This window comes from Bos javanicus, chromosome 11 (genome assembly GCF_032452875.1).
Source record: "Bos javanicus breed banteng chromosome 11, ARS-OSU_banteng_1.0, whole genome shotgun sequence".
Taxonomy (NCBI): Eukaryota; Metazoa; Chordata; class Mammalia; order Artiodactyla; family Bovidae; genus Bos; species Bos javanicus.
This window is the reverse complement of record NC_083878.1, coordinates 86736117-86760407: the sequence shown is the minus strand read 5'-3', so window position 1 is coordinate 86760407 and position 24291 is coordinate 86736117. Positions and strand designations below refer to the sequence as shown.

The 24291-nt window shown below is 39.4% G+C and overlaps 1 protein-coding gene across 3 annotated transcripts in view; it reads right to left on the bottom strand.

Annotated features, from left to right (window-relative positions):
• Window positions 1–24291, bottom strand: part of NOL10 (nucleolar protein 10) — an 89877-nt gene that overhangs the window by 26254 nt on the left and 39332 nt on the right. For all 3 annotated transcript variants that reach the window (XM_061433316.1, XM_061433314.1, XM_061433315.1), the window contains 4 exons: window positions 8947–9073; window positions 5050–5129; window positions 4756–4854; window positions 3634–3723 (listed from right to left, as the gene is read on the bottom strand). In XM_061433316.1, coding sequence (XP_061289300.1) covers window positions 3634–3723; window positions 4756–4854; window positions 5050–5129; window positions 8947–9073 — 396 coding nt within the window. The remainder of the gene's footprint in view (window positions 1–3633; window positions 3724–4755; window positions 4855–5049; window positions 5130–8946; window positions 9074–24291) is intronic.

Genomic DNA, 24291 nt, shown 5'->3' with positions numbered 1-24291 from the left:
GAGAGTCCCTTGGACTGCAAGGAGATCCAACCAGTCCATTCTGAAGGAGATCAGCCCTGGGATTTCTTTGGAAGGAATGATGCTAAAGCTGAAACTCCAGCACTTTGGCCACCTTACGTGAAGAGTTGACTCACTGGAAAAGACTCTGATGCTGGGAGGGATTGGGGGCAGGAGGAGAAGGGGACGACAGAGGATGAGATGGCTGGATGGCATCACTGACTCGTGATTGCTCTCTTATTCAGCATTTACTTTGCTACAAATATGCAGATACTCTTTACATCTCCTCCTCCTCTCCCTGAGTGCTCTCTTGTGTTTGACTCTTTGCAACCCTCTGGACCGTTGCCTGCCAGACTCTTCTGTCCATAGAATTTCCCAGGCAAGAATACTGGAATGGGTTGCCATTTCCTTCTCCAGGGGACCTTCCTGACCCAGGGATTGATCTGATCCAACCCAGGGTCTATGCATAATTATGTCTTTTCCCTGGGGAGATAAATAATTACTTAACATCTAAGCTGATGCTGGTATGGAAGAATCCTTAAGTAGGACACTTCTCCCACAGTCTCTGAACCACAGAACATACCTTGCCTACGGATGTCATGCACGACAGTGCCTGGCTGGGCTGCTGCAGAATTCGAGAGAAGTACCTTCATACAAGACTTTAAGGCAATGGTGAAAATTTGGCAGAAAAGGCCAACGGGCAAGAAATGGCCCTTGTAAGAAGGTGGCTTAGCTACAACACATACCCTTATAGATCAAATGGATCACCATTTGCTTGCCTCTCCCAAAGTGCTGTACCTACTGGGAGCGCAATATATAATAGCTGAAAGAATAAATGAATTGATTCTTAATTAGAATTAACACCATCACATTTCTAAGTTTGGATAAGGTCCAGATAATTGCTCCCCGACATTATGTGGTGGGTCACCTGCCATTGGAGATCTAACATGAAGTGAATGGTAAACATCTTTTTAGAATTTAATTATGTTATCAGTGAGAGCAATATCTGGGAACACATTTCATTGTCTGCCTCCATGAAATTTCAGCTGGAGTCAAAGCAGGCCATAACTGCACCGTACTGACTTTTAAATCAGAAGTTACCAGAGCTATTAAGGCTCTTAAGAGTTTGAAAAGCTGAGTTCAAAGACAAGACTAATGAAGTGCTGATGGATTTAACAATTCTTTCAAGTATTCTTTACAGTTGTAATGAAGGACTTTTTTCTTAATTCAGGAACAGTTTTTAAGGTCTTTGTTTTTTGTTGTTTTATTTTTGGCCTCACCTTGCTGGATCTTAATTCCCTGGGATGCAATCCAGGTGCCAGCAGTGAAAGCACCAAGTCCTAACCACTGGACCACTAGGGAAGTTCCAAGGCCATCTGAATCAGATACAACTGTTACACGACAAATCAGACACGCTCTCTAACAACAGACTTTTTGTTGTTGCTGTTGTTTAGTATTTAGTAGCTAAGCGGTGTCTGACTCTTTGCGATCCCATGGACTGTGGACTCTTTGCAATCCCATGGACTGTGGTCCGCCAAGCTATTCTGTCCATGGGATTTCCCAGGCAAGAATACTAAAGTGGGTTGCCATTTCCTTCTCCAGGGGATCTTCCTAAATTAAATATTTCTGGAAAGAAACTGAACTCCAATAATGAGACCTGACTTGGGTCAGCAAGCCACTGAAAAGTCAATGACAAACACCCCTTTCTAGCAGTATTCTAGGGTTCACACCACTATAAACACCATGCTTCCAGCTTCCAACACCTAAAGGGAAACTGATGGAAGAAGAGAGGGATTTCTCAGGTTCTTCCTCTTTGCACTTGCAGTATGAACAGCACGTAGCTGGATGCTTCTTTATAGGATAACCCTATAAATTGTTTTAAAGGCACAGACAACCATGACTTTCCCATGGACTCCGCAGGTCACTCTGCATGTTTTCAGCTCTTGGGGTTGTTGCTACCATCCTGCACCCCTGGGCACAGCAAATGCCAACTGTGTTCTCCATCTCCTTCGGCCGTCTCTAACCTCAGCAAGAGTGTGAAGAAGGGGGGGCGGGCAGAGAGAAAGGGGACTTCTCCCACATCTTCATAATCATAAGACCTTTAAGAAAGGCTCCTGCACACTGTGTAAACCATGCTGCACAAAGTATCAAAATTAAACAGTAATTTGTGTCGTATTCTCTGTAACACTGAATGTCATACAGACTCAGATGCATAAACTGTAGATAGGAAAGAAGACCTCTGCGGTGTAAACCAGCTCCTCTCCCTTCGCACTGCAAATGAGTGTAAATCCAAAGATCGTATCCGTGAAGCTTGGGGAATGACCTATAAAGCTGACAAGTTACCTCCATAACCATCCTCGGGCTGCGTTAACAAGAAAATCACTGGAAGCATGCCAAAGAGAACGTCAAGGGAGCCGGAAGCACCTAGTTTTGAACACTTAAAGATCTACACATACGTGTGATACACTGATGAAATTAGGAAGGTACACAGCCACAAACACAATCACAGCACCAAGAAGGCCCCCCCGTCCCCACCGCAGTCCTACTCTTCATCTTAGAGAAGAACACGCTAGACCCAGTGAAGCTCAGGGTCACCCACAATGACACAATTGGTGAGCAAGGGGGACCAGACGCGAGACTCTTCAGTGGCAGCCCCCTGACACTCCTGAAGAAGAGTTGTACAAAAATAAATACACGAAGAGCTCACTTGTCTCCATTCACTTACCTGGTTAAAAAACTAGAGAGAGAACTGAGAAAGAATAAACACTAACAAAACTCTGGACAGCTCGACACAGCTGGCCCAGATACACAATTTGCCATCTACTCAGGCAAGTCCTGCAGGCTCTTAGGAGAGATGGGATCTTTACAACTCATTCCAGAGAAGAGTCTGGCCCACTTATCTGCCTGCCTGATCTAAGCCGATGGGGAAACAGCACAGAGAGGAATGAGGAAGCTCTCACTTCTGTGGGAAAATGAGAAAAAATCCGCCTCCTGTCTTGACACCACCAGCTGACCCTTACTTAATTTATGACTGACCTTTGTCCATTTTACATTAGGGATGGAAGGTAGAAAGCAGTTATTCCTTAGAGTGCATGCGCCCAGTAATGCCAAGTCTAAACAAAAGCTGGTTAGTTTTTCAGTTATAAACAAACCTAGTGACTACAAAGAAAAACAATAAACAAACTATTTAACAATAAAAGGGTTATTTAAAATATATCCACAAGATAAAATATGCAGCTCTCAAAATATTTATAAAGACTGTTTAGTAAAATGGGAAGCCACGTGTTATTTTACAGACCCAAGATAAATATTTTATATATATATATATGGTAGTATCTTATTACAGTTTATAATTTTAAGATAAATAAGACAGGAAGGAAATTCACTAAACTATTAATGATGCCTTTCTCTGGATAGAAGTACATGAGTGAAAAAAAAAAAAAAGAAGTACATGAGTGACTTTCTTCTTTATACTCTTTATCTGTTTTACAAACTTTCCATATTGAGCATATACTATCTAATAAGCAGAGGGAACAAGGAAAACCAAACACATTTTCAAAGTAAAAGGATATAATCTACTATCAAGAAAACAGAGAAATAACTTATCAGTATTTTCTTTGCCTTGTAAAATCTTACCTTAACTTTCTTTTTCCAGGTAGATTTTTGTTTCTCCTCCTCTTCCTCAATTAATTTAAGTGCCAACTCTTTGTTAACTTTTGGCAATTTCTAGTGGAGAAGAAAAAAATAAAAAGTTGTACTGCAATACCTACAATTGAGCTTTGAAGGTTAAAGCAAAGAGCAGCGACAAAGGGACTCTATGTCCTAACCTGCCCTGGCCAATACACACACACATATTCACTCCTTGCACCTAATAATCTGGAAAAAGGAAAAGCTTGCTACTAGTCTCTGCACTGAAAGTGTGTGTGTGTGTTTTACAAAATGTTCAGTTGGAAATGATCATATCCCTTGGTGGTCGATCTCGATCAGGCCGGGAAGGCAGGAGGAGACGGGGCTTCTGCTTCCCCTCTGCTGGCTGCAGGGCTGGTGTCGTGCGTCAGTGGTTCTGTCTCCTGGCAGCAATGACGTGGCTCCAGCAGAGCAGGGAGTCCAGTCTGTGGCTCCCCCACACTCCCGGGAACAGCCTCGTCCTACCTTGAGGGCCCCACCACCAGCTGTCAACCCTCCTCCGAGGTCTGAGTCTAGGCCCGCCTGTCTCCTACTGCCCAGTCCTGGCGAGTTAGCTGCTCCCTGCAGCCGCCGCCTCCTTTATGAGTACCGCAGTGGTTTTGCCTCTTCACCTCTCTAACACCCGGGTAACAGTTCTTTTACATTAAACTCTCTGATAATAGAACTAGTGTGGCCTGATTCTTGTCTGGGCCCTGGCATAGTCTGATGACCGTTTCCCATGATCCAAGCAGCTAGCCTAAGACACTCCCACGTGTCACCAAGAAATGGGGATTAGCAAAGCCCCAGCACTCCAAAGTCTAAAAACACCTGTTTGAAAGCAGCATCATATTTTCTTGGTAGGACCGACAGTATCAGCTCACCTGGCATTACTTGCCACAACACCGTTACCTTTACCATAAGGATGAAACTAGAACGTCCACCCTCACGACACATAAAACATGTCAAAAATATTAGTGAATGATGTAAACTAAGAATGGGAAAAGTAAGAAAGGGATGGCAAGCTTCTCCGAATAATAAAATAAAAACGCAGAGCCTTTCTCTAGTAGCTTCAATGCTGACTCTAGTATTTACCTTTAGTTGCACTCTTTGTGCTCGTGTTTCTTCTATCTTCTGCCGGATCTTATCTTTCCTATATTCTTCATAAGCAAATGGATTTACCATCAATTTCACCTTTTTGAAGTAGAAGAAAATGAAACACAAGAGAACTAGATTCAGTAGCATGTCTTATATACAGCATGAATATTATGCCAAAGGATAGATATTTTACAAATCTTAAGTATGTTTTATAAAAATATACGTAAGTAGAGAAGAAACGGCCACAAAGTGACTGTCAGTCACCTTAAATAACCGTAGCTTTATACTTACCTTGTGGTAGAGCCTTATATCCATGAAAAATCCATGCATATATGCCCGAAGAAAAGGTGATCCAATGAGATGTGTGAGCCCTGGGGGAAGTTAACCAGAAGAGGGCAGACCTTTATGAAATCCTGATTAAAATTCAGCAGTTTTTCATGGACTACAATTTGATTATAATTTCACTTCTAAGTAAAAATGTAAGGATTAGAACCACTAATCTTCTTTAATAACTGCAAAGAAAAGTTTAATCTACTTCAGCAACATTATCTTACTTATTTTTAATGTAACATTGTACTAAGCATAAAAATGATGGAAAGGTATTCGTGAGCTATAACAGACTAGTAAAGAAGGGCTTCCCATACTACTGGTTCTCAGGTTTTTTTCATTCCATGAAAGTGAAGTCACTCAGTCGTGTCACTCTTTGCGACCCCGTGGACTGTAGCCCACCAGGCTCCTCCGTCCATGGGATTCTCCCGGCAAGAATACTGGAGTGGGTTGCCATTTCCTTCTCCAGGGAATCTTCCCGACCCAGGGATCAAACCAGGTCTCCTGCATTGCAGGCAGACGCTTTACCCTCTGAGCCACCAGGGAAGCCTTTTATTCCATAAGCCAGTTTTAAATCTAAAAATAATACTGAGATTCAACACTAGGTTGTCAACTTTCATATTGCCAAGCAAGAACAGGGCCGGGGTAGGGGCGGGAGTGAGGTGGGGGAAGGAGATGGCCCGTAATTTCCAAAAACAAAAGAAAAACTGTGTCACAACAATAATGTAGGAAGGGTATGTGTTCCCCCAAAACAGAATAACTGGCAAATGTATACCAACACATGTACTATATACACACATACTGCATTATGGATGAATGAAAAGTCCAATGCCAGTGAGTGTCTAGCAGCCCTGCTTTAAAGAGTATCTTTCACAGGGTTCCCAAGATTTAGTAGATTTCATTTACAATTAGTGGTGCTGGGGGTCACCTAAGGATGCCCTGCCTATGTCATAGAAATTATTAACTGCAAATATTTACACAGAGAAAGGTTACGAGAATATTCATCTTCAGAATAAGATCACCTATGAAATAATTCACATGAACACCAGCTTTAGTTGGTATAATACTAAGTGACTACAGTTCCAAGGAAAGCGTTACCCTGAGATCCAAATTTTAGAAATAAACAACCCTCCAGGGCTACAAATAATGTCTAGGGAAAAATCACATAGGTGTACAAAACCTAAATAGAACAACATGAAAAGGCAAACCTAAATTTAGGATAATTTCATAAGGTAATTATAAGCCTTGGTCAGAAAAGTACTTTCCTAGAATGTTAGGTCAATAAAACTCCATTGTTTGAATTAGCACAGTGGAAACTTAAAGGGGCAGTGGGGCTGGCTGAGCCTTAATGAAATGTCCAAACGCACAACAATACGCATTGAGGTTCCTGCACATGTGTTTTTATAGTTTTTTATTTCCTCTATTAAGTATACAGAACTTATATTTGTGGCCCAGGATTACTCCCATTCCAAGTTAGGTCATGAATAAAATCCAGCAGGAAGTTTTTCATATTAAAACAATTCTAAGGAGAGATCTGGCATCAGGTTTTCTCATCCTTAGCTCCAGAGAACACTAGTCCCAACAGATCTTGGAGGAAGACAAGGTTCTGTGACTAAGTAAGTTTCCTCCCTCCTGGTGATTTACAGTGTATAATGACATTAAAGGCTCAAAGTCCACAGTAGAGAAACTGAATTAACTTGGTTAAACTGAACATTCCTCAAACTTATTTGCCCCAAATCTCTTAAAATGATAGGTAACATTATGGATTGTTTAAATACTGTACTGAGTAATTTTCAGGCATGATCTGATTCATTCTCTAAGCAACTTGATGGGTAGGTGTCATTATTATTATTATTTTGTAGATGAGGAAACCAAGGCACAATGTAGTTAAGTAAACTGGTCAAGTCACAGAGCTATTACGCGGTAGAGGTGGGGTGTGAGCCCATGTCAACCTCTCTAAAGCCTGTATTAGCCACTAAGCTGCCCACCTAGCACTTCTTACACAAGCAGGGATCCACGAAACACATTTTAGGAAATGGCATGGTACGGGACCTGCTAAAGGCCATAGCTAGGAAATGACAGAACTTACAAGTTTTCAAATGCTATAATCTTAAGAAATAAGAGAAGTCAGTTACATGGCCTTATTTTTACTTTAACACAAGCTACTTATGTTAAACCAATATAACCAATGGCTAATTTATATTAAAAGATAATAATCTACATGAAGATGATTTCTAGTATAATTTATTTTGTTGATTATTATATCTATTTCCATAGTCTTAAAAACAGGCAGTGTGGGGGCTTCCCTGATGGTCCAGTGGCTAAGACTACATGCTCCCAATGCAGGGGACCCAGATATGAACCCTGGCTAGGGAACAAGATCCCACATGCTGCAACTAAGAGTTCACATGCCACAACTAAAGATCCTGTGTGCTGCAACTGAGACTCTGTGTAGTCAAATAAATGCATAAAAAAATTAGCATCTGAAGAAAAAAACTGGCAGCATGAATGTATTTTAACAAAACGTATTTAAATCTTTGTAACTGCCTTCCTCACCCAAAATAAACTAAATAAAATAATAAAATAGTCAAGAGATTGAAAAAGCACCCAAAATATACTAAACACAGTAGTTTTTAAAAATTCACAAAATAAAAATGTCTTTTTATTCTCCAGTATAAGAATGTAGGTGAGTGTCACACAACCATACTGTAAAAATTATGCTGGAGATATTTAAGAAGGCATTTCCACAGAAAGATCTATTTTACCTTATTTCATCCATAAGTCACTTTTCTAAAGGCTAAACACAACTCTTTTCTTTTTAAACACATTAAAATTTAAGGAATTATTTTGGTGGTAGCTGGCAGAAAATAATTTTTCCTGAATTAACTGTGCTAAATTATATGGTTTAAATATAAAGTTTAAGACTCTGGTCTAATCTGTTACATGATTCTATTTTCTTTTAACTTTCAACTGCTATTGTATATCTCTCAGTTCTAAAGACAACTAAGCTGCCTAGGCTTGCAGAGAATGGATCCTGTTTTCCTATTCTCAATAATTTTCTATGCAGCCTTTTCCCAAGAGAACAAGATTAACAAAACCTACTCTCATCCTGCAAACTAGTGCTAGTCAACTAAGACAAGTATGGTCTTCAGGGTATCAGAGTATGGCTGAGGCTAGTTAAGAGCACAGACTCTAGGTTTAAATTCTAACCCTCACATTTACCACCACTGAAGCCTTTGGGAAGTTACTTTAATCTTTCCATGCCTCAGTTTCTTTGCCTATAAAATGAAATTATAATAATATCCACTCCACAGGTATGAGGATTAAATAAAATGTATATATAACATTCAGAATACTGCCTGGGCACATGTAAGCCCTATTTTAATGTTGGCCATTATTAAGAAGCATTTTTGGTTTGTATTCTTTAAACCCAAATAACAGTTAAGGTTCTACATATCTGAGGATTCATCTCATGGTTTCTAAGTTGTGGATTAGGTCTATTAATAAGCAAACCTACAAGAGAGACAAAAATCATTTACGTGCAGTCTCTGAGATTTCTCACAATCTTATTATATTCAAATAGTACTTGAAAGAAAGTCACTGCTTCCTGGACTGGTATTTTCCTATACACAGGTGGTAGGCTAAAAAAATTGTTCCTCACTTAACATACAAAAACACTTCAGTAGATTGAACTTATCTGAATCTTCTAAGTAGACACTATATGTTCTATGTTTAATACCTGATTTGTCAGAAAGAGAAGATCTGCAACATCAGATAAATGTGACTCCATCACTTTTGATGTTCAAAATTCAAAACAAGTAGAAATAATTTTATAAACATTTCATCGTAATTTTCTTTTACCTAAATTTTCAAGGTCTTTCTTGGTGACAAATTTGTAATCATCATAAACTGTGCTTTCTGGGTTCTCTTCTAATTCCTCTGTCAAGTTGTCCAAGAAGGAGCACCACCTGGGAGCAGGACCCAAAACCTGCCGGGTTGAGGAAAAGTTAGCAGGTGTACACCCTCATCATATCAACTAAGAGCCACTTATTTTACAACCAGTTTCCGTAAATATACTTTTAAAATCCTTGATTCCATCAGAAGTACTGAGAAATAACTGCAAAATGCATCATCAAGTCTGTAATGGAAGAGAATAAACAAAGCAGGAAGAAGCTTAGGCTTACAAGGGAAAAAAAATCTCAGTCTGGGATACAATGATATAAATGAATATTCTTACATGAGAACTATGAAAAATAAATAATAATTCAGGTTCTAAGAATAACATCCATCTATATAGTTCCACCACCTCTCTCATTCAAAACATAAATAGAATTTACAAAGGCATACACTTGGCATAGCAGATTTTTTAAGTTTGTCATGCATGACAAACAAAAGTCTAAACAAAAGGAGAATCATCCTTTCTTAAAGAGTTTTCAACTAATGACTTGATAATTACATTCTATCTTGTATGGTACATTTCATTTAATTGATGAAAAAATTAAAATCCTGTGTATAGAATTCTTCAGATTTAACCTAAAACGGGTGGCCAAGATCCACAATTAGTCCCAACGAAAGGCTGAGAAACAAAGGATTAAAGAGGATTTATAACCAAGTAATAAAATATGGATACTTAAATTTGTAACCCAATTACTTCCATAAAATAATGATTGTTTTTCACTTTTTTGCCCTTGATACAAATCTTTCCCACCAGATGCCTCACCCACTGAGGTCAACATTTATCCCAAAGGAAATAACACTCAGCAGGAAAGTCAAGCTCATGGTAGAGGCTTTGAGAAGAGAGAACTCTGGGCTCTTACAAAATGGATCTACCTGCCTGTGTATTCTGTAATCAATTAAACAGGGGGGAAAAAAAACAAAACTCATAGTGGAAATTATTAAATCTAGCTTAAACTTTTTAGAGAAAGGAAGGCAGGAGGAAGAGAGTTAACATCAAAGAAAAATGGCCCCTAATATTCTCTTCAACCATTAAAAAAAAGAAAAAAGCAGATGTTAGATATAGCCATACTAATTTAGTTTTATTATTTTGCCTGATTAGAAAGAGAGTGATCCCACCACTCCTGCCAAAGGCTATGGGGCTCATGAACAAGAAAAACAACTCTTAATGACCATTAAAAAGTACCACTGAGAATTTTCTTACTAGCATAATCTATATAATTCTTAAAAACAGAAGGAAAGGTCTTGATATACTAAGTGGTTTGACTAACCATAAAAGACAAATCTTCAAGAAATGCAAGGCATTAAAAAAAAAAATCAATGTAGACCACTTTAAAGAAACTGTTCTAAAATTAAGCAATTTTAGGACAGTTGCTTGAAGTCAACAAATACTGATATTAATTACTACTAGATATAAAACACTGTGCTAAACCAAAGTCCCCGACCATGGTCTTATCCCCCAAGGAGTTAAAAAACCTAACTGGAGCAGACAGTGTGTATGAGTGTGCACACGCATGCACGTGCACACACACTCAGCTGCTTAAAGCAACGGACTGAGATTGCACTCAGTCCATGTGGAAGACAAGTGAGGGTCAGATGAAACAGGCTGGGCTGGGATAAGTATATCTGAAAGGACTTCCGGATGGAATGAACATGTGAGCAAGCTGGGAAAACTACGGGGCATCTTCTGAGAGTGAGAGTTTAGGCACCGGAGCTACAGAGGAATCTGCTTTCCATCAGTCACAAATCTGCAAAGTGCCGCTCTACCACGTGCTGCTGTATGACCCAAGTCAGCAGTCTCCTCTTTCAGAGAGGAACAAGGTGTATTCACTATTAGCACTTTTCCAGGACGTAAGATCCAAGGTAGGTTCTCACGGGAGGGTCCAAACTTCACCTGTTTTAAGTGCTTAATTTCCAGTACCTAGAACATTGCCTGCCAAGTAGCAGGTCTTAAGTGTTTCATAAATAAATCGATTCATACATAAAACACATATGAATGCATTTAAGATTTCCAAACAAGACTTAAAGGGTCTTGTCTGGCAAAAGTATTTTTTTAAATACACAATAGTTTCACATTTAAACCTTAAATCAGTCATAAACATGGGGTTCAAAGACAATGAAAAGATAGTACTCTGTTTACTGACTATTCTTGGGGGAGGAGATGTAGGAGTATCAAAATATCAGACCAGATCTGAACTTACTTTCACGTGGTTCTTTTTTATTATGTTTCTTGATCGTTATCTGGATTCTAATGGAATTGTTTCAGATTGCCTCTCTAGGGACAAGTCTGGCTAGGTAAATAATCTCTGCCATCAAATTCACGACCATCAAATTTTACAGGAGGAAATAGTTCCATCAAAAACAAGAAAGTCTTATGGGCTGATTTTATTAATCACGTTTCCCTACTTCCTACTCAGAGAAAAAAACATCAAAATGATGATAACAAAGTTGAAATTACTGATTTAGCTGGCATTAACTAGAGGTTTTATCCACATAAGAGCTTTCCGCAAAGGTCTACCCCCAATTAATTGCAAAAACAGTGGTCAGCTTAACCAACAAAGAGGGTTTAACCACATCATGCACAGCTCTGATGTATCTGTAATGACCACAGTATTCATTCATGTGTAAAAACTCCTCACCGTCCTTACTCATAAAATGTTAATCCTTCAACTAAGATTTTAAAATAAATCAACTTATTCTTAAAATTCATGCTTCACAACTTGAAGAAAACATCTTTTTTTTTTTTTAACAACAGACGTACTATTACTACTATCTCAAAAGTTTCTAGGTTTTCTGTAGTATCATATTGTTATATTCTCTACTGCAGTCAAAACTGATTATTCTTTGATGATCTACATTTTTATGCACTGTAAGAGTTTTGTTTCAGAAACTTGGTGAAGATTCTTCTATTTTAAACTTCAGTGATCTGTCAATGATCTTCCACTGTTTATTCATAAAGAATTTTCTAAAGTCATAGGTCAGTAAAAGTACAGAATTGGAAACTGACTCAACAAACTGCTATAAAGGATACTGAGGTGTTTCTCGGCAATTTTAATGACAACCAATTTAAACAGAAATACCAGTCCTCCAAAAGAGGAGAGAATCTTTATCGGCCTGCTATGGGACGCCCTTGACTCAAATGCAGCCAAGTATCTGCTTGCTCTAATCCATTTGGGCAGAAGAACCAATTTGAAGGTACATGAAAATACATGCCACGTGCCCAAGATTATCTGTCTGCATGATTACAAGCTACCTGTAAGAGGTTAACCATATACTCCTAGTTTAAAACCGCAAAATTCTCATATATTCTGGAAATGGACAAAAATGATGAAGAGTGGGGAGGAAAGGCAATTAATAGTAAAATTCTCAGAGAGTTGACAGAAAACGGTATCCCTTCCCTGCTTCTTCTTTTGAAAAACCACTGTGAAGCACCTAAAGCTGGGCTAAGGCAGAACTAAGCATTGAGGATTACTGGATGGATGGTTTTAATAGATCGAGGGTGATTAACAATTATTGACAATATTAGAGACAAAGAACCAACTGTACTAACTCAATATAGATGACAGTTTTTTCCATTTACTTATAACAACACTGAGAGTATTTCCTACTATTAATCTAAAAGTCACTAACAATATAGAACAGCAATTAAATATGAAATTGTTATCTTGAGTTTTAAACTAATTATCTACAAAACAGTTTAAAAAACTTTAGTTTACTCCATTTAGTAGAACTATATCAGCATACAATAAATAACTTCTTTCTTTTTTCACAGTAACTCTGAATCAAAATGGGAAACTAACTGTATGTAAAATACCCAAGTGGTCTAATACATGTATCAGTTAAAGTTTTCCCCTACTAGAATTTTAACCCATATCTAATGTGGACTCTGTTACTCTCACTGTAAGGCAAATATTCTTTATTAGAAACAGCTGGGGCCAAAAAGCATCTGAAACTCACTCAGAACCTTAGGCTTTTCAAAAGGTAACAGAGTATGTATACTGCATTTATATAAAGTCTTCAGTGGTGTCTGGGTCAGTGGTCCATAACTAAACACATTAAAAGTTTTCTGAGGCAAAATCCATACATCTTCATGCTAGTGATCTGGATAAACAGACTAGAAAGACTCTTGCCATTACATGTCAGATTTGAGTCCTAATGAAGCATTTCTGATTTTGCCGCCAATGAGTTATAATAAAACAAAACAAAACAAAAAAACAACTAAGAGCTTTTTGGACTTCAGAATGGCAGATCAGAGATGATGGAGTATACTGTACTGTAAATATCATTAACCACTATTAATGATAATTTTTCTAAATGGAAAGCCTGTACCTTCAGAAGGGGAATGGATTTTGCCAACTAAGACGACCAACCCTGCATACATAAACTCAAAGGCAAGCTTCCTTTTCAAACTTTCCCTCCATTATTAGCTGAATGACACCACTAGCACCAGCATGTATTTTCAAATTCTGACAGCTGGGGATTACTAATAACCGATCATAAATAAGCCTAAGACAAGAGAGACAGCTGGGTGAGCCAAGGGAGTGACCATGAATTTGAGCATGTAATTGCATTTGCAACATAATGAGCTGCCTAATTGCATATCCAAGTTTACATGCATTTGTGTGAGTAATTATGAGTCATTTAAAGGTACCTTACTTGTAGTGCTTTGTTCTCTCTTTCCTAAAAATCAGATTAGCAAAAGAGCGATTTAATTTTAATATTTAAAAATATTAATTTTAAAAAAGAGAAAAATTATTATCTGCCATGGTTTCAATTCTCATTCCGTTTTTGAAAAGTAGGTTTAGCCACTGAGATAAAATGATAATAAAATAAAATAATTGTTGTTTAGTTGCTAAGTCGTGTCCGACTACAACCTGCCAGGCTCCTCTGTCCATGGGATTTCCCAGGCAAGAACACTGGAGTAGGTTGCCATTTCCTTCTCCAGGGCATCTTCCCCACCCAAGGATTGAACCCACGTCTCCTGCATTGGCAGGTAGATTCTTTACCCCTGGGCCACCAGGGAAGCTCGATCATAAAATAAGGCCAGGTGAAAAGGAAAAAGTAAGATCACTTACGCCACCCTACCACCATCAGCCGACAAACACTTTAGTGGCACACTAACTATATATTACCTCCTCTCCCTCCCAAGCCTAGTTAAAATGACAGTAAATCAATATAAAAGATAATAACCCGCAAGGACAAAAAGAACAAAAGAAGAAAATACAGTGGTTAACAGATTTAACACAGTATAAATTACAGAGGTAATAACAAAGAGGAGACTAGATTCTTTCCTTAGAGTCCTTGAGACCCAGCACTCCCAGGCTCCATGTATCTGGGAAGATGGGCCCAAACAGAGGGGAGATGACAGAGTTGATGAGGCCCCTTAAGAAACCAGAGGATCATTCCCTGGAGAGAGTGAAGGAAAGCTGCTCCATGTGAGTGGATACCCGGCAGTGGTGACTTGAGTTGTAGGGCTGGAGTTGGCAAACTAACTGGCAGCCTACACAAACTCCTCGAAGGCTAGGAGCCACACTCGTGCTGCTGGGCTTCCATCCCTGCCAGTCGAGACCCCCAACACTCCTGGTGAGAAACTGGTGGATTCTCTATAGAAAACTAAAGATCCCCAAAGAGAGCCTTCCCGATGTCCCTATCTGGGAATTCTCCAATACAGGCACAGACCTCATTTTATTGCACTTTTATGATACTATGTTCTTTAGAAATTGAAGGTATATGACAACCCTGTGTTGTCAGATGACAAGCTGTTGATCCCTGGGATCAAGAAGATCCCCTGGAGAAGGAAAGGGCAACCCACTCCATTTTTCTTGCCTGGGAAATCACATGAACAAGAAGCCTGGCAAGGCTACAGTCCGTGGGGGTCACAAAGAGTCAGACACGACTTAGCAACTAAGTACAAATGTGCGTGCTCAGTTGCTTTCTTGGCATCTCATGGACTGTAGCCTCGCCAGGCCCCTCTATCCACGGGATTTCCTGGGCAATAAAATTGGAGTGGGTTGCCATTTCCTTCTCAAGGGGATTCTTCCTGACCCTGGGATCAAACCCTATCTCTGGCATTGGCAGGTGGATTCTTTACCACTGAGCACCAGGAAAGCCCCCCTCTTTTTCAGCAATAAAATATTTTAAAATTAAGATAAGTACATTTTTTAGACGTAATGCTCTTGCACACAATATAGTATAATGTAAACATATCTTTTATATGCACTGAAAACTAAATGCATATATCCACTGGAGATCTACTGACTTTGAGCTTGGTGATATTCAGAACATGCAAGCTTAGTGAACACCAAATAGTCCAGCTAAATTGAGGAAAAGGGCTTAAAAGAATTACTCTCAAGTGAACCACAGCCAATTCAAGAAAGCAAAAATCTTATTCAAAACCATGACATTCCTTCATAAACCAAATATCTTCAAGTTCTCTTTTAAGTATTCAAAGCTGTACTATATTTAACCTAAGTATTTCTAATTTGAGTTAGAATGAAAAACTGTTCATTTTTGCTTTTTCCAAAAATTGCAAACAGTCATTAAATAGTATGAAAAAGTCCTCAGCTTCCATCTCCCTTCAATGCTCAAAATAAAAGGAAGAATCTTAACATGGTCCCTCTTTTTCAAAGTCCATTCTTAAATGGGACAAACGTGCTCTCGTAGGGTCTCCTCTCCATTCTGTATGTGCTGCCCTCTTCATTCTACCCTAGACAGCCAGACTGTGGCTCTGCAGCAAATATCACTGGATGTTTATCAAGTTACACTTGAAATTCCATGCAGTTTCCTCAAGTTCACATCCAGAGTCTACAGCTCCAAAGACTCCAAGCAATGTTAAAATCCTCTGCTTCCAGTCTTTTCCGGTCCCAATTTCCTAACTATGCTAAAAATGCATAACCTTGACGGCTATGTCTGCACATAAGAATACACGCAACAGCCCCATGGGTGCTAAAGGCACTTGGCCAATTTAATCATTTGAGAATGTATTTATCTTTTTGATCACACACCTGGTAACACCCACTCTCCAAGATCTTGTTTTGTCATTTTATTCCTGCCAGGAGTTACACAGATGGTTTTAGTGTGCTATCCTGGTTACCACATCAGCAGTTTCCTGGTTCTATCCTACTTCCTTACAGGCAAAGGAATTTATTAAAAATTTTTCAGCATATTCTGATGCCTTCTAATTCTAAAGTCCATATAAAATCTAAAGGTATCCTGAAGAAACTTGGCAGAGACATAGGAAGAGTAAAATGTTTTAAAATTAAGGTTACACTCCTCAACACTGATATTTTTTTTTTTTTTTTTGGAGGGGGGGAGTCCAAAAAATATTTTGCCCCAACATTTAGCAGTTAATATGTATCTACAAGGTGCAATGTGGAACTAGGAAATCCTGAAGAATGTACTTTAAATTCAAGCAAAAGAAGATTTTCCATATATTCCCAAAGAAAGCCAAAGTAGAGCATTATATTGACAGAGCAAAAGAGGGTAGAAGAACCCAAGTTCAATTCATAATTGAATAAAATGTAACCAACCATAATGCACTTAAGTAACTTTCTACTACCCAGGTGGAAAGTCTATTTCAGATTTTACATATGCGTGTTCCCCACTATGATGACAGACCGGATTCCTACAGATGACAATATAACGGCCCTACTAGGATATATGGTATGTGTGTGTATGTACAAGGTTGTGGGAAGGATGTAGTATGTATATTGTATTAATCTTTTTTTAGTGAAGTCTTAGGATAGATTTCAAAAACTTGACATAAATCTAATCATTTTCAAAAAGAGAAGCGCTTTACAAGGAAAAGCATATACATAATGACATCTTCAAACTCAGAATGAAAGGAAAGCTATGTCGTTTGGTGGGGGGAGTGATGAAAGGGAAAAGATCACCCCCTGTAGCAGAACCAAAAACTGGACTCCAAAAATCGGACTCCATGGCAACCAAGGCAAAAAGTGATGTATAATAAGGTAGAGGGACATTATTTACTTGATAAAAGAAGCATACTGAGATGTCTGGAAAGAGAAGCTCTCTTTTAGAACTAAACTTGAGAAGCATTTCATAGATCTCTCTCTAAGGAACTCTAACTGGACAGTATTTCTTTAAAACAGGTTTACAAAAGAAACTTCATATGACTGTTAAACATCAAAGAAGCATTAAACTATAATTTATGAAGGTCCAAGTAACATGATCCAAGCAAACAGCTTGATGACCTGACTTGACTCTGTGTTGTCCAACACAGGAGTCACTAGCTACATGTGGCTGCTTAGACTTAACTAAGATGGAATAAAATGTAAAATTCAGTTCCTTAGGCACACTGAGCACATTTTAAATGCTCAATAATCACACATGGCTATTTGCTGCCATGTTGGACAGAGCAGATCTTGGAACATCTCCATCAGAGAAAGTTTTTCTGAACAGCACTGGTTTAGAGAACTCAAAGAAATGAGTGGTGAATACCCATTAATAGGAAACTAGGCAAATAAATTATGACATGCTTATATAACGAAATATTGTGGAATCATTAGAAAGAATGGGTTTACTTTATATTTATCTGATCTGATCAGAATAATATTGATATACCATTACATGACAAAAATCTCTCTCAGAACAGTATGCACCATGAGATCCTGATTCTGCAAAATCACAGCTGGTGTGCGGGCAGGGCTTGCAGGGCAGGCCTGGAGGGAAAGACAATATGCTCCGTCTTGTTAACAACAGTGGTGGGAATGGCAGTTACAAAGGACTACTTCGGTTTATACGTTTGACTTTTTTAATAGAGCATTTTTCCTAAAGTAAAACAACGTTCCCAAAAGGAGAGAGGCACACATACAGATGGAGTTACCAACTGATCAACAAGCCACACAACATCAAACTGAAACATCAATTGTTTCAGATGATCTTTACGAAGAAGCAGGGGTCCAGCCTATAATTCAGGGTTGAGGCCCTTAGTGAACTTAGTGTATTTGTGATATTGACTGAGAAGAGACCTTTATGAGAGACAAAAGCTCTTTTTTTCTCTCCAGGAAATTCAAGAACTTAACTCACTCACAACTTTCATTGTGAGAAACGACCCCAGAAATGCAGATGGATACCACTCTAATGGCAGAAAACAAAGTGGTACTAAAAAGAGCCTTCTTGATGTAGGTGAAAGGAGAGAGTGAAAAAGCTGGGTTAAAACTCAGTATTCAAAAAAATAAGATCATGGCATCTGGTCCCATCACTTCATGGCTAACAGATGGGGAAACAATGGAAACAGTGACAATTTTTATTTTCTTGGACTCAAATTACCGTGGACAGTGACAGCAGCCATGAAATTGCTCCTTGGAAGGAAAGCTATGACAAGCCTAGCCAGTGTATTAAAAAGCAGAGGTATCACTTTGCTGACAAAGATCTGTACAATCAAAGCTATGGTTTTTCTAGTAGTCATGTACGGATGTTGTCGGATCATTAAGAAGGCTGAGTGCCATAGAATTGATGTTTTCGAATTGTGGTGCTGGGGAAGACTCTTGACAGTCCCTTGAACTGCAAGAAGATCCAACCAGTCAATCCTAAAGCTATGGTTTTTCCAGTAGCCATGAACAGATGTGAGAGTTAGACCATAAAGAAGGCTCAGTGTCTAAGAATTGATGCTTTTGAATTGTGGTGCTGGGGAAGACTCTTGAGAGTCCCTTGGACTGCAAGGACATCAAACCAGTCAGTCCTAAAGGAAATCAACCCTGAAAACTCATTGGAAAGACTGATGCTGATGCTGAAGCTCCAATACTTTGGCCACCTGATGCAAAGAACTAACTCATTGGAAAAGACCCTGATGCTGGGAAAGATTGAGGGCAGGAGAAGAAGGGGGTGACAGAGGATGAGATGGCTGGATGGCATCACCGACGCAATGGACATGAGTCTGAGCAACCTGCAGGTGACAGTGAAAGAGAGGGAAGCCTAGCGTGCGGCAGTTCATAAGGTCGCAAAAAGTCAGACATGACTTAGCCACTGAACAACGACCTAATGATCACCAAGCCCTAAGGATGTATTACCTCCTTATTGTCTCTTCTGTGTCTTCCTTCACCACGCATTGCCAGTATCTCAGAGGGAGCTCACAGAACTTTTCCTGATCAATTACAATCCTAACTCCTGCTTCCCTGGTGGCTCAGATGGTCAAGAATCTGCTTGCAATGCAGGAGACCCGGGTTCGATCCCCGGGTCAGGAAGATCCCCTGGAGGGCTGCAGTCCGTGGGGTCGAAAAGAGTTGGACAGGACTGAGCAACTAACAGGCATAACCCCTGCTTCAAAGTCCCCCGTTCCTACAGGCAGAATAATCTTATCCCCATATCTGATCTCACACCCCTGAATAAAACCCATCAAAAGCATGCCACACCACTTTAAACTAAAACCAAAAACACTGTACAAAGGTTTAGATATAGGCCTTTTTATCTCTCCAGTTTTATTTATCTCTTGCCCCTCCCTACCCCCTGGAAAACCTAAGCTCCTTCCCAGTGCACTGAACAGATCTGAGGCTCAAATTTCAATCCCTGTGTGCAGAAAGCTCTCTCTTTCTTTCTACCCCATTCACTGGTTAATTCCTACACATCCTTCAAGATTCAGTACAGGGACTTCCCTGGTGGTCCAGTGGTTAAGAATCTGCTGTGCAATGCAGGGAAGTCATGGGATCTTGGCTCCCAAATCAAGGAATGAACCTGGGCCCTTGGCAGTGAAAGCATGGAGTCCTAACCACTGGACCACCAAGGAATTCCCTCCATTTAGTAATTGTGGCCACATGATGCGAAGGGCCTACTCACTGGAAAAGACCCTGATGCTGGGAAAAACTGAAGCAGGAGAAGAGGGTGGCAGAGGATGAGATGATTGGATGGCATCACTGATTCATGCACATGAGTTTGAGCAAACTCCAGAAGATAGTGAAAGACAGGGAAGCCTGGCATGTTGCAGCCCATGGGGTCGCAAAGACACGACTGAGTGACTGAACAGCAACAACAACAATTTTCAAAACTACCTTCTAGAGCAATTTAAACTGCTAATAACACAAGTCAATCCCACAATCACCACCCAAAAGGGCATGGGGGAAAAGCAGATGACACTGAAGCAAGGAGATGGATAGATGGAGGCTCATTATATCCATCTTTACTCTTATGCATATTTGAAACATATACATAATAAAATTTTTTAAATGAAGTGTCAAATATTCATTCCTTCAAATCAGCACATGTTCAGTGAGAGCCCACGAAGTACCAGACACGGTTCTAGTCACCAGGGATACAGCAGAAAGTAAAACACACAGAAGTCATGCCCTGAGCGTGCTGACATCTGGGCACATGTGCACTGGAAGACAGACTTGCCTGGACTGTGAGAGGACACCAAACCCAAGTAAAAGGAAGTCCAAGTCTTAGAACTTTCTTCTTGTTTTCTGTATTAGCCTGGCCTTTTAAAAGAATGTAGCCCAAATTTCTTATCTGTTTGTATAACTTGTCTTCTATTTTTAAGGTTAAAAAAGAAAAAACAAAACACAACAACTCCACAGTAGGTAATAGGCGTATCTGTCAAAGAAAGTGCCAGAGGATTCAGACTATCAGGCAAACTCAGAAACTCAAAACCGACCCCTGGCTGTAAGCACTACCTTCTACCACCACCGTCTAGGTGACCATACCAACAGGCCCCTGGAGTACCAGAGTGATTCCCATCTCTCTTTTGCCTGAAACAAGAATGGTAAAGAGATGAACCTGGTGAGCACCAAGATGGAAGGAATCACCAGAGCTGGAAAGGCATGATCTTTGGTCAATATTTGATTCAAAACTAAACCAGCATCTGAATAGGAAGCTTTCAAGCAAACAGGCATGCCAGATGTGCAACCGTTTTAGCAAAAACAAGTATCATCTAAAAACATATTAACAGAATAAAGTTAATGTCATACATGCGTCAAATATTTCCATATGGAAATTATGTTCATTTTTGCCTCGCCGGAACTGAAATTAACTTTTGAAAATGTGACAGGATGTTCAGAAAACTACTTCCTGAGTGTTACACATTAATGCTCTCTGTGTGTCTGCTATTCTGGTGACCCAATAAAATGTGATGGGAAATGGAGAGGATTTCCTTTGTTGAGAAAAATGCCAAAGATACTGTTACTGCCTGAAAGTGTTTAGATTAAAATAGGAAGTCCACATTTCCCCCTTGTAAAGACACAAACAACTTGTTTGTATTAGAACAGAATGCTTTATTAGCCACCTGACACTCATGCCTTACTTCCCATTTCACAATTTTGAACATATAACTGAAAGATTACAAATAGAACACAACACCTTATAAAGCAATTTCATGCATAAGAGAAAATTCAATTACAAGAGATCTGCTGTGAGGTTGGGTAAGTTAGAAAAGAAGCTCACTCTGCTTTTCATCCCTCTCTTTTTCTGTTAATTAGAAAAAGTAATGAAAATACACGGAGCTTGGAATTAACTGCCACTAACCTGCTGTTCTTATAAGTGCCTCACTGATTTTTCTCCTTAAAGTTAGGTCTATCACCTTCCATAAGATGTCTTATCCCCGCAGATCTTTCCTATGGGCTTGGCTTTATCTTTTAAATGCTTTTCTTAGAGAACAAAATTAAATGTATGTTCCATCTACATTATCATGAATCAAGACATCTAAAAATACCCATCTCTGAACACAGAGTTGAACTCAATTTAAAATGCATCAGGTTTTTCATTCACATTTGTCTTCTCTTTCCTTTTCCACTGCCTCATGTATTCGGATAGCTCTTCCCACACACTCAGTAATGAAGTTTCTTCCTTAATCTAATGTGCCATCATTTTCTTTACCTCCCATGGGGTGCCTTTCTTTTATGAACTTATTCTTTTCCTAAATCCTGTAAACATGCCTTCTCTAGATGGTGCCTGATAACATAATTCCTGAACTCTTTTTCTGAGCTTTCTCTAATCCTCTATCTGTGAAATATTTCTCAATGAACAAGCATATTAACAACCTCAAGAACACCCCTTCACTGTATCTCTTGTCCTTCCCCAGCCCCACTCACATGTGGAATCACTGACAACATCCTGCTTAATTTATTCCTTTGAGTTAGAGCTAAACAAAACCCCCGACCCCTTTTTCACAGATACCATTGCAAAGCCCTATCTCACTCATTCTGAACTTGCTAACTATATTTAAAATTTCTTTCCTTTCTTCTACTCTGACCACTGTATTTAATACTTCTGAGCTGTAATTTCACTGGTTTAACTTCTTACATAGAGACCAGGTTCTAAAGTCAAGCAGCTAAGATTAACAAGATGGTGCGAAAGAATCTGCCTGCCAATGGAGAAGACCCAAGAGACTCAGCTTTGATCCCTGGGTCAGAAGATTCCCTGGAGGAGGAAACGGCAACCTACTCTAGACTTGTTGACTGGCGGGCTACAGTCCACAGGATCGCAAAGAGTTGGACACAAATGAGCAGAACACAGAACAGCAGCAATTAAAGTCAAACCTGAAAATCCTTCGGGTTGCCCTTCAGTAAGTCTAAAAAAGCACATGTGCCTCGGGTGTTGACCAGCATCAGATACAGTGGGCAACCTGCAGCCAGGGGCCTTGCCACCGAAAACTCTTATCTTAAATTACCAGAACCATCCTCAGTATGGCAATGCTATAAGAGATATTGGGAACAAATATCTTTCGAAGAAAACACTCAAGCAGTCCCTTTCAAATCGCATGCCTCATCTCAACCATATAATAACTGATCTCTACGAGTTTATAATAACATAGAAAAACAGAAGTGAAAAAAAGCAAGATATTAGATTATTATCAATTTAAAACAATGGAAAAAATAAGAGCAAAATGTTAAAATGTGTTTGCCCTTCCCTGACAGCTCAGTTGGCAAAGAATCCACCTGCAATACAGGAGACCCCAGTTTGATTCCTGGGTCGGGAAGATCCACTGGAGAAGGGATAGGCTACCCACGCCAGTATTCTTGGGCTTCCCTTGCGGCTCAGCTGGTAAAGAATCCGCCTGCAATGTGGGAGACCTGGGTTCAATCCCTGGGTTGGGAAGACCCCCTGGAGAAGGGAAAGGCTACCCACTCCAGTATTCTGGCCTGGAGAATTCCAGGGACTGTATAATCATGGGGTCGCAAAGAGCTGGACACAACTGAGTGACTTTCACTTTCACTTTGGTTAATGGAATTGTGAGTTTTCTACTTGTCTTTATTGGCCATTTTCTATAGTGTGCTTTTGATAATAGAATGTGGGAAACGGACTTCAGTTTTAAAACTCAGATTTTTAATTTAAGCAACCAAATTTCATCACTGCTTTCTGTTTCAATAACAGCAAAACCAAAGGCATTCAGTAGTGCTCTCCCCACCTCTAGTTTACATGACTTGTAACAGACTGAACAGTATCAAATCATATTTTTCACATCATTTTCTTCACTCACACCTGTGATTTTGTCACAACCTTTTCAGTATATATTTATTTTGTTCAATATCACATTCTTCCTAGCTACATAAAAGCCCACATTCATATAATGCTAAATATAAAATATACTCTTTGCCACTGGACCCATCAAATTTTACTCAATGCAAAAACGTACAACAGCAATAATCAGCTGAACGTCTGTCAGGCAGCAAGCACCATGATAAATGACTAAGTGTCTACTGCACACAGCTGTCTCACAAAATCATTCTTCCTTTGTAGCTCAAGAAACAGAGGCTCAGTCAGGATAAGTAACTTGTTCGAGGTCACCAAATTCGTATAAGTGGCAATCCAGAAATTCAAACTCAGGTCAGACGAATTTTAAAATTCCTTCCATAACCAACAGGGAATGACGAAACGCCTTCACAATCCAGCTCTGGAACTAGCTTGTCATTTGACCTTGAACAAATGACTCGGTTTCTCAGCTATCAATTAAGGGGCTGGACTAGATGACCCCAAAGCTCCTGACCTACTCTAGTGTTCTGTGCTTCAAAAGCTTCCCCTGTTCCTTTGCAGCCTGTGGAGAAACCATTTATTGTGGAAAACATTTCAGCATTTATCTGTCCAGTTCATGCTCTGTCTTGTATGTCCTCTGATGCTAGAAAGTTCCCCAGATACATCTGGTACTGCCTCCTTAAACCAAGAAAATATGCTGCAATTGGCACTAGAAAATAGGAATTTCTCAATTAAAAAAAAAAAAGAATAGGAATTTCTAACAAAACTACTTCTGTCACTATCTCTAATATCTCTCTGCTTAAATGAGCATCTGAGAGGAAAACGTCATCC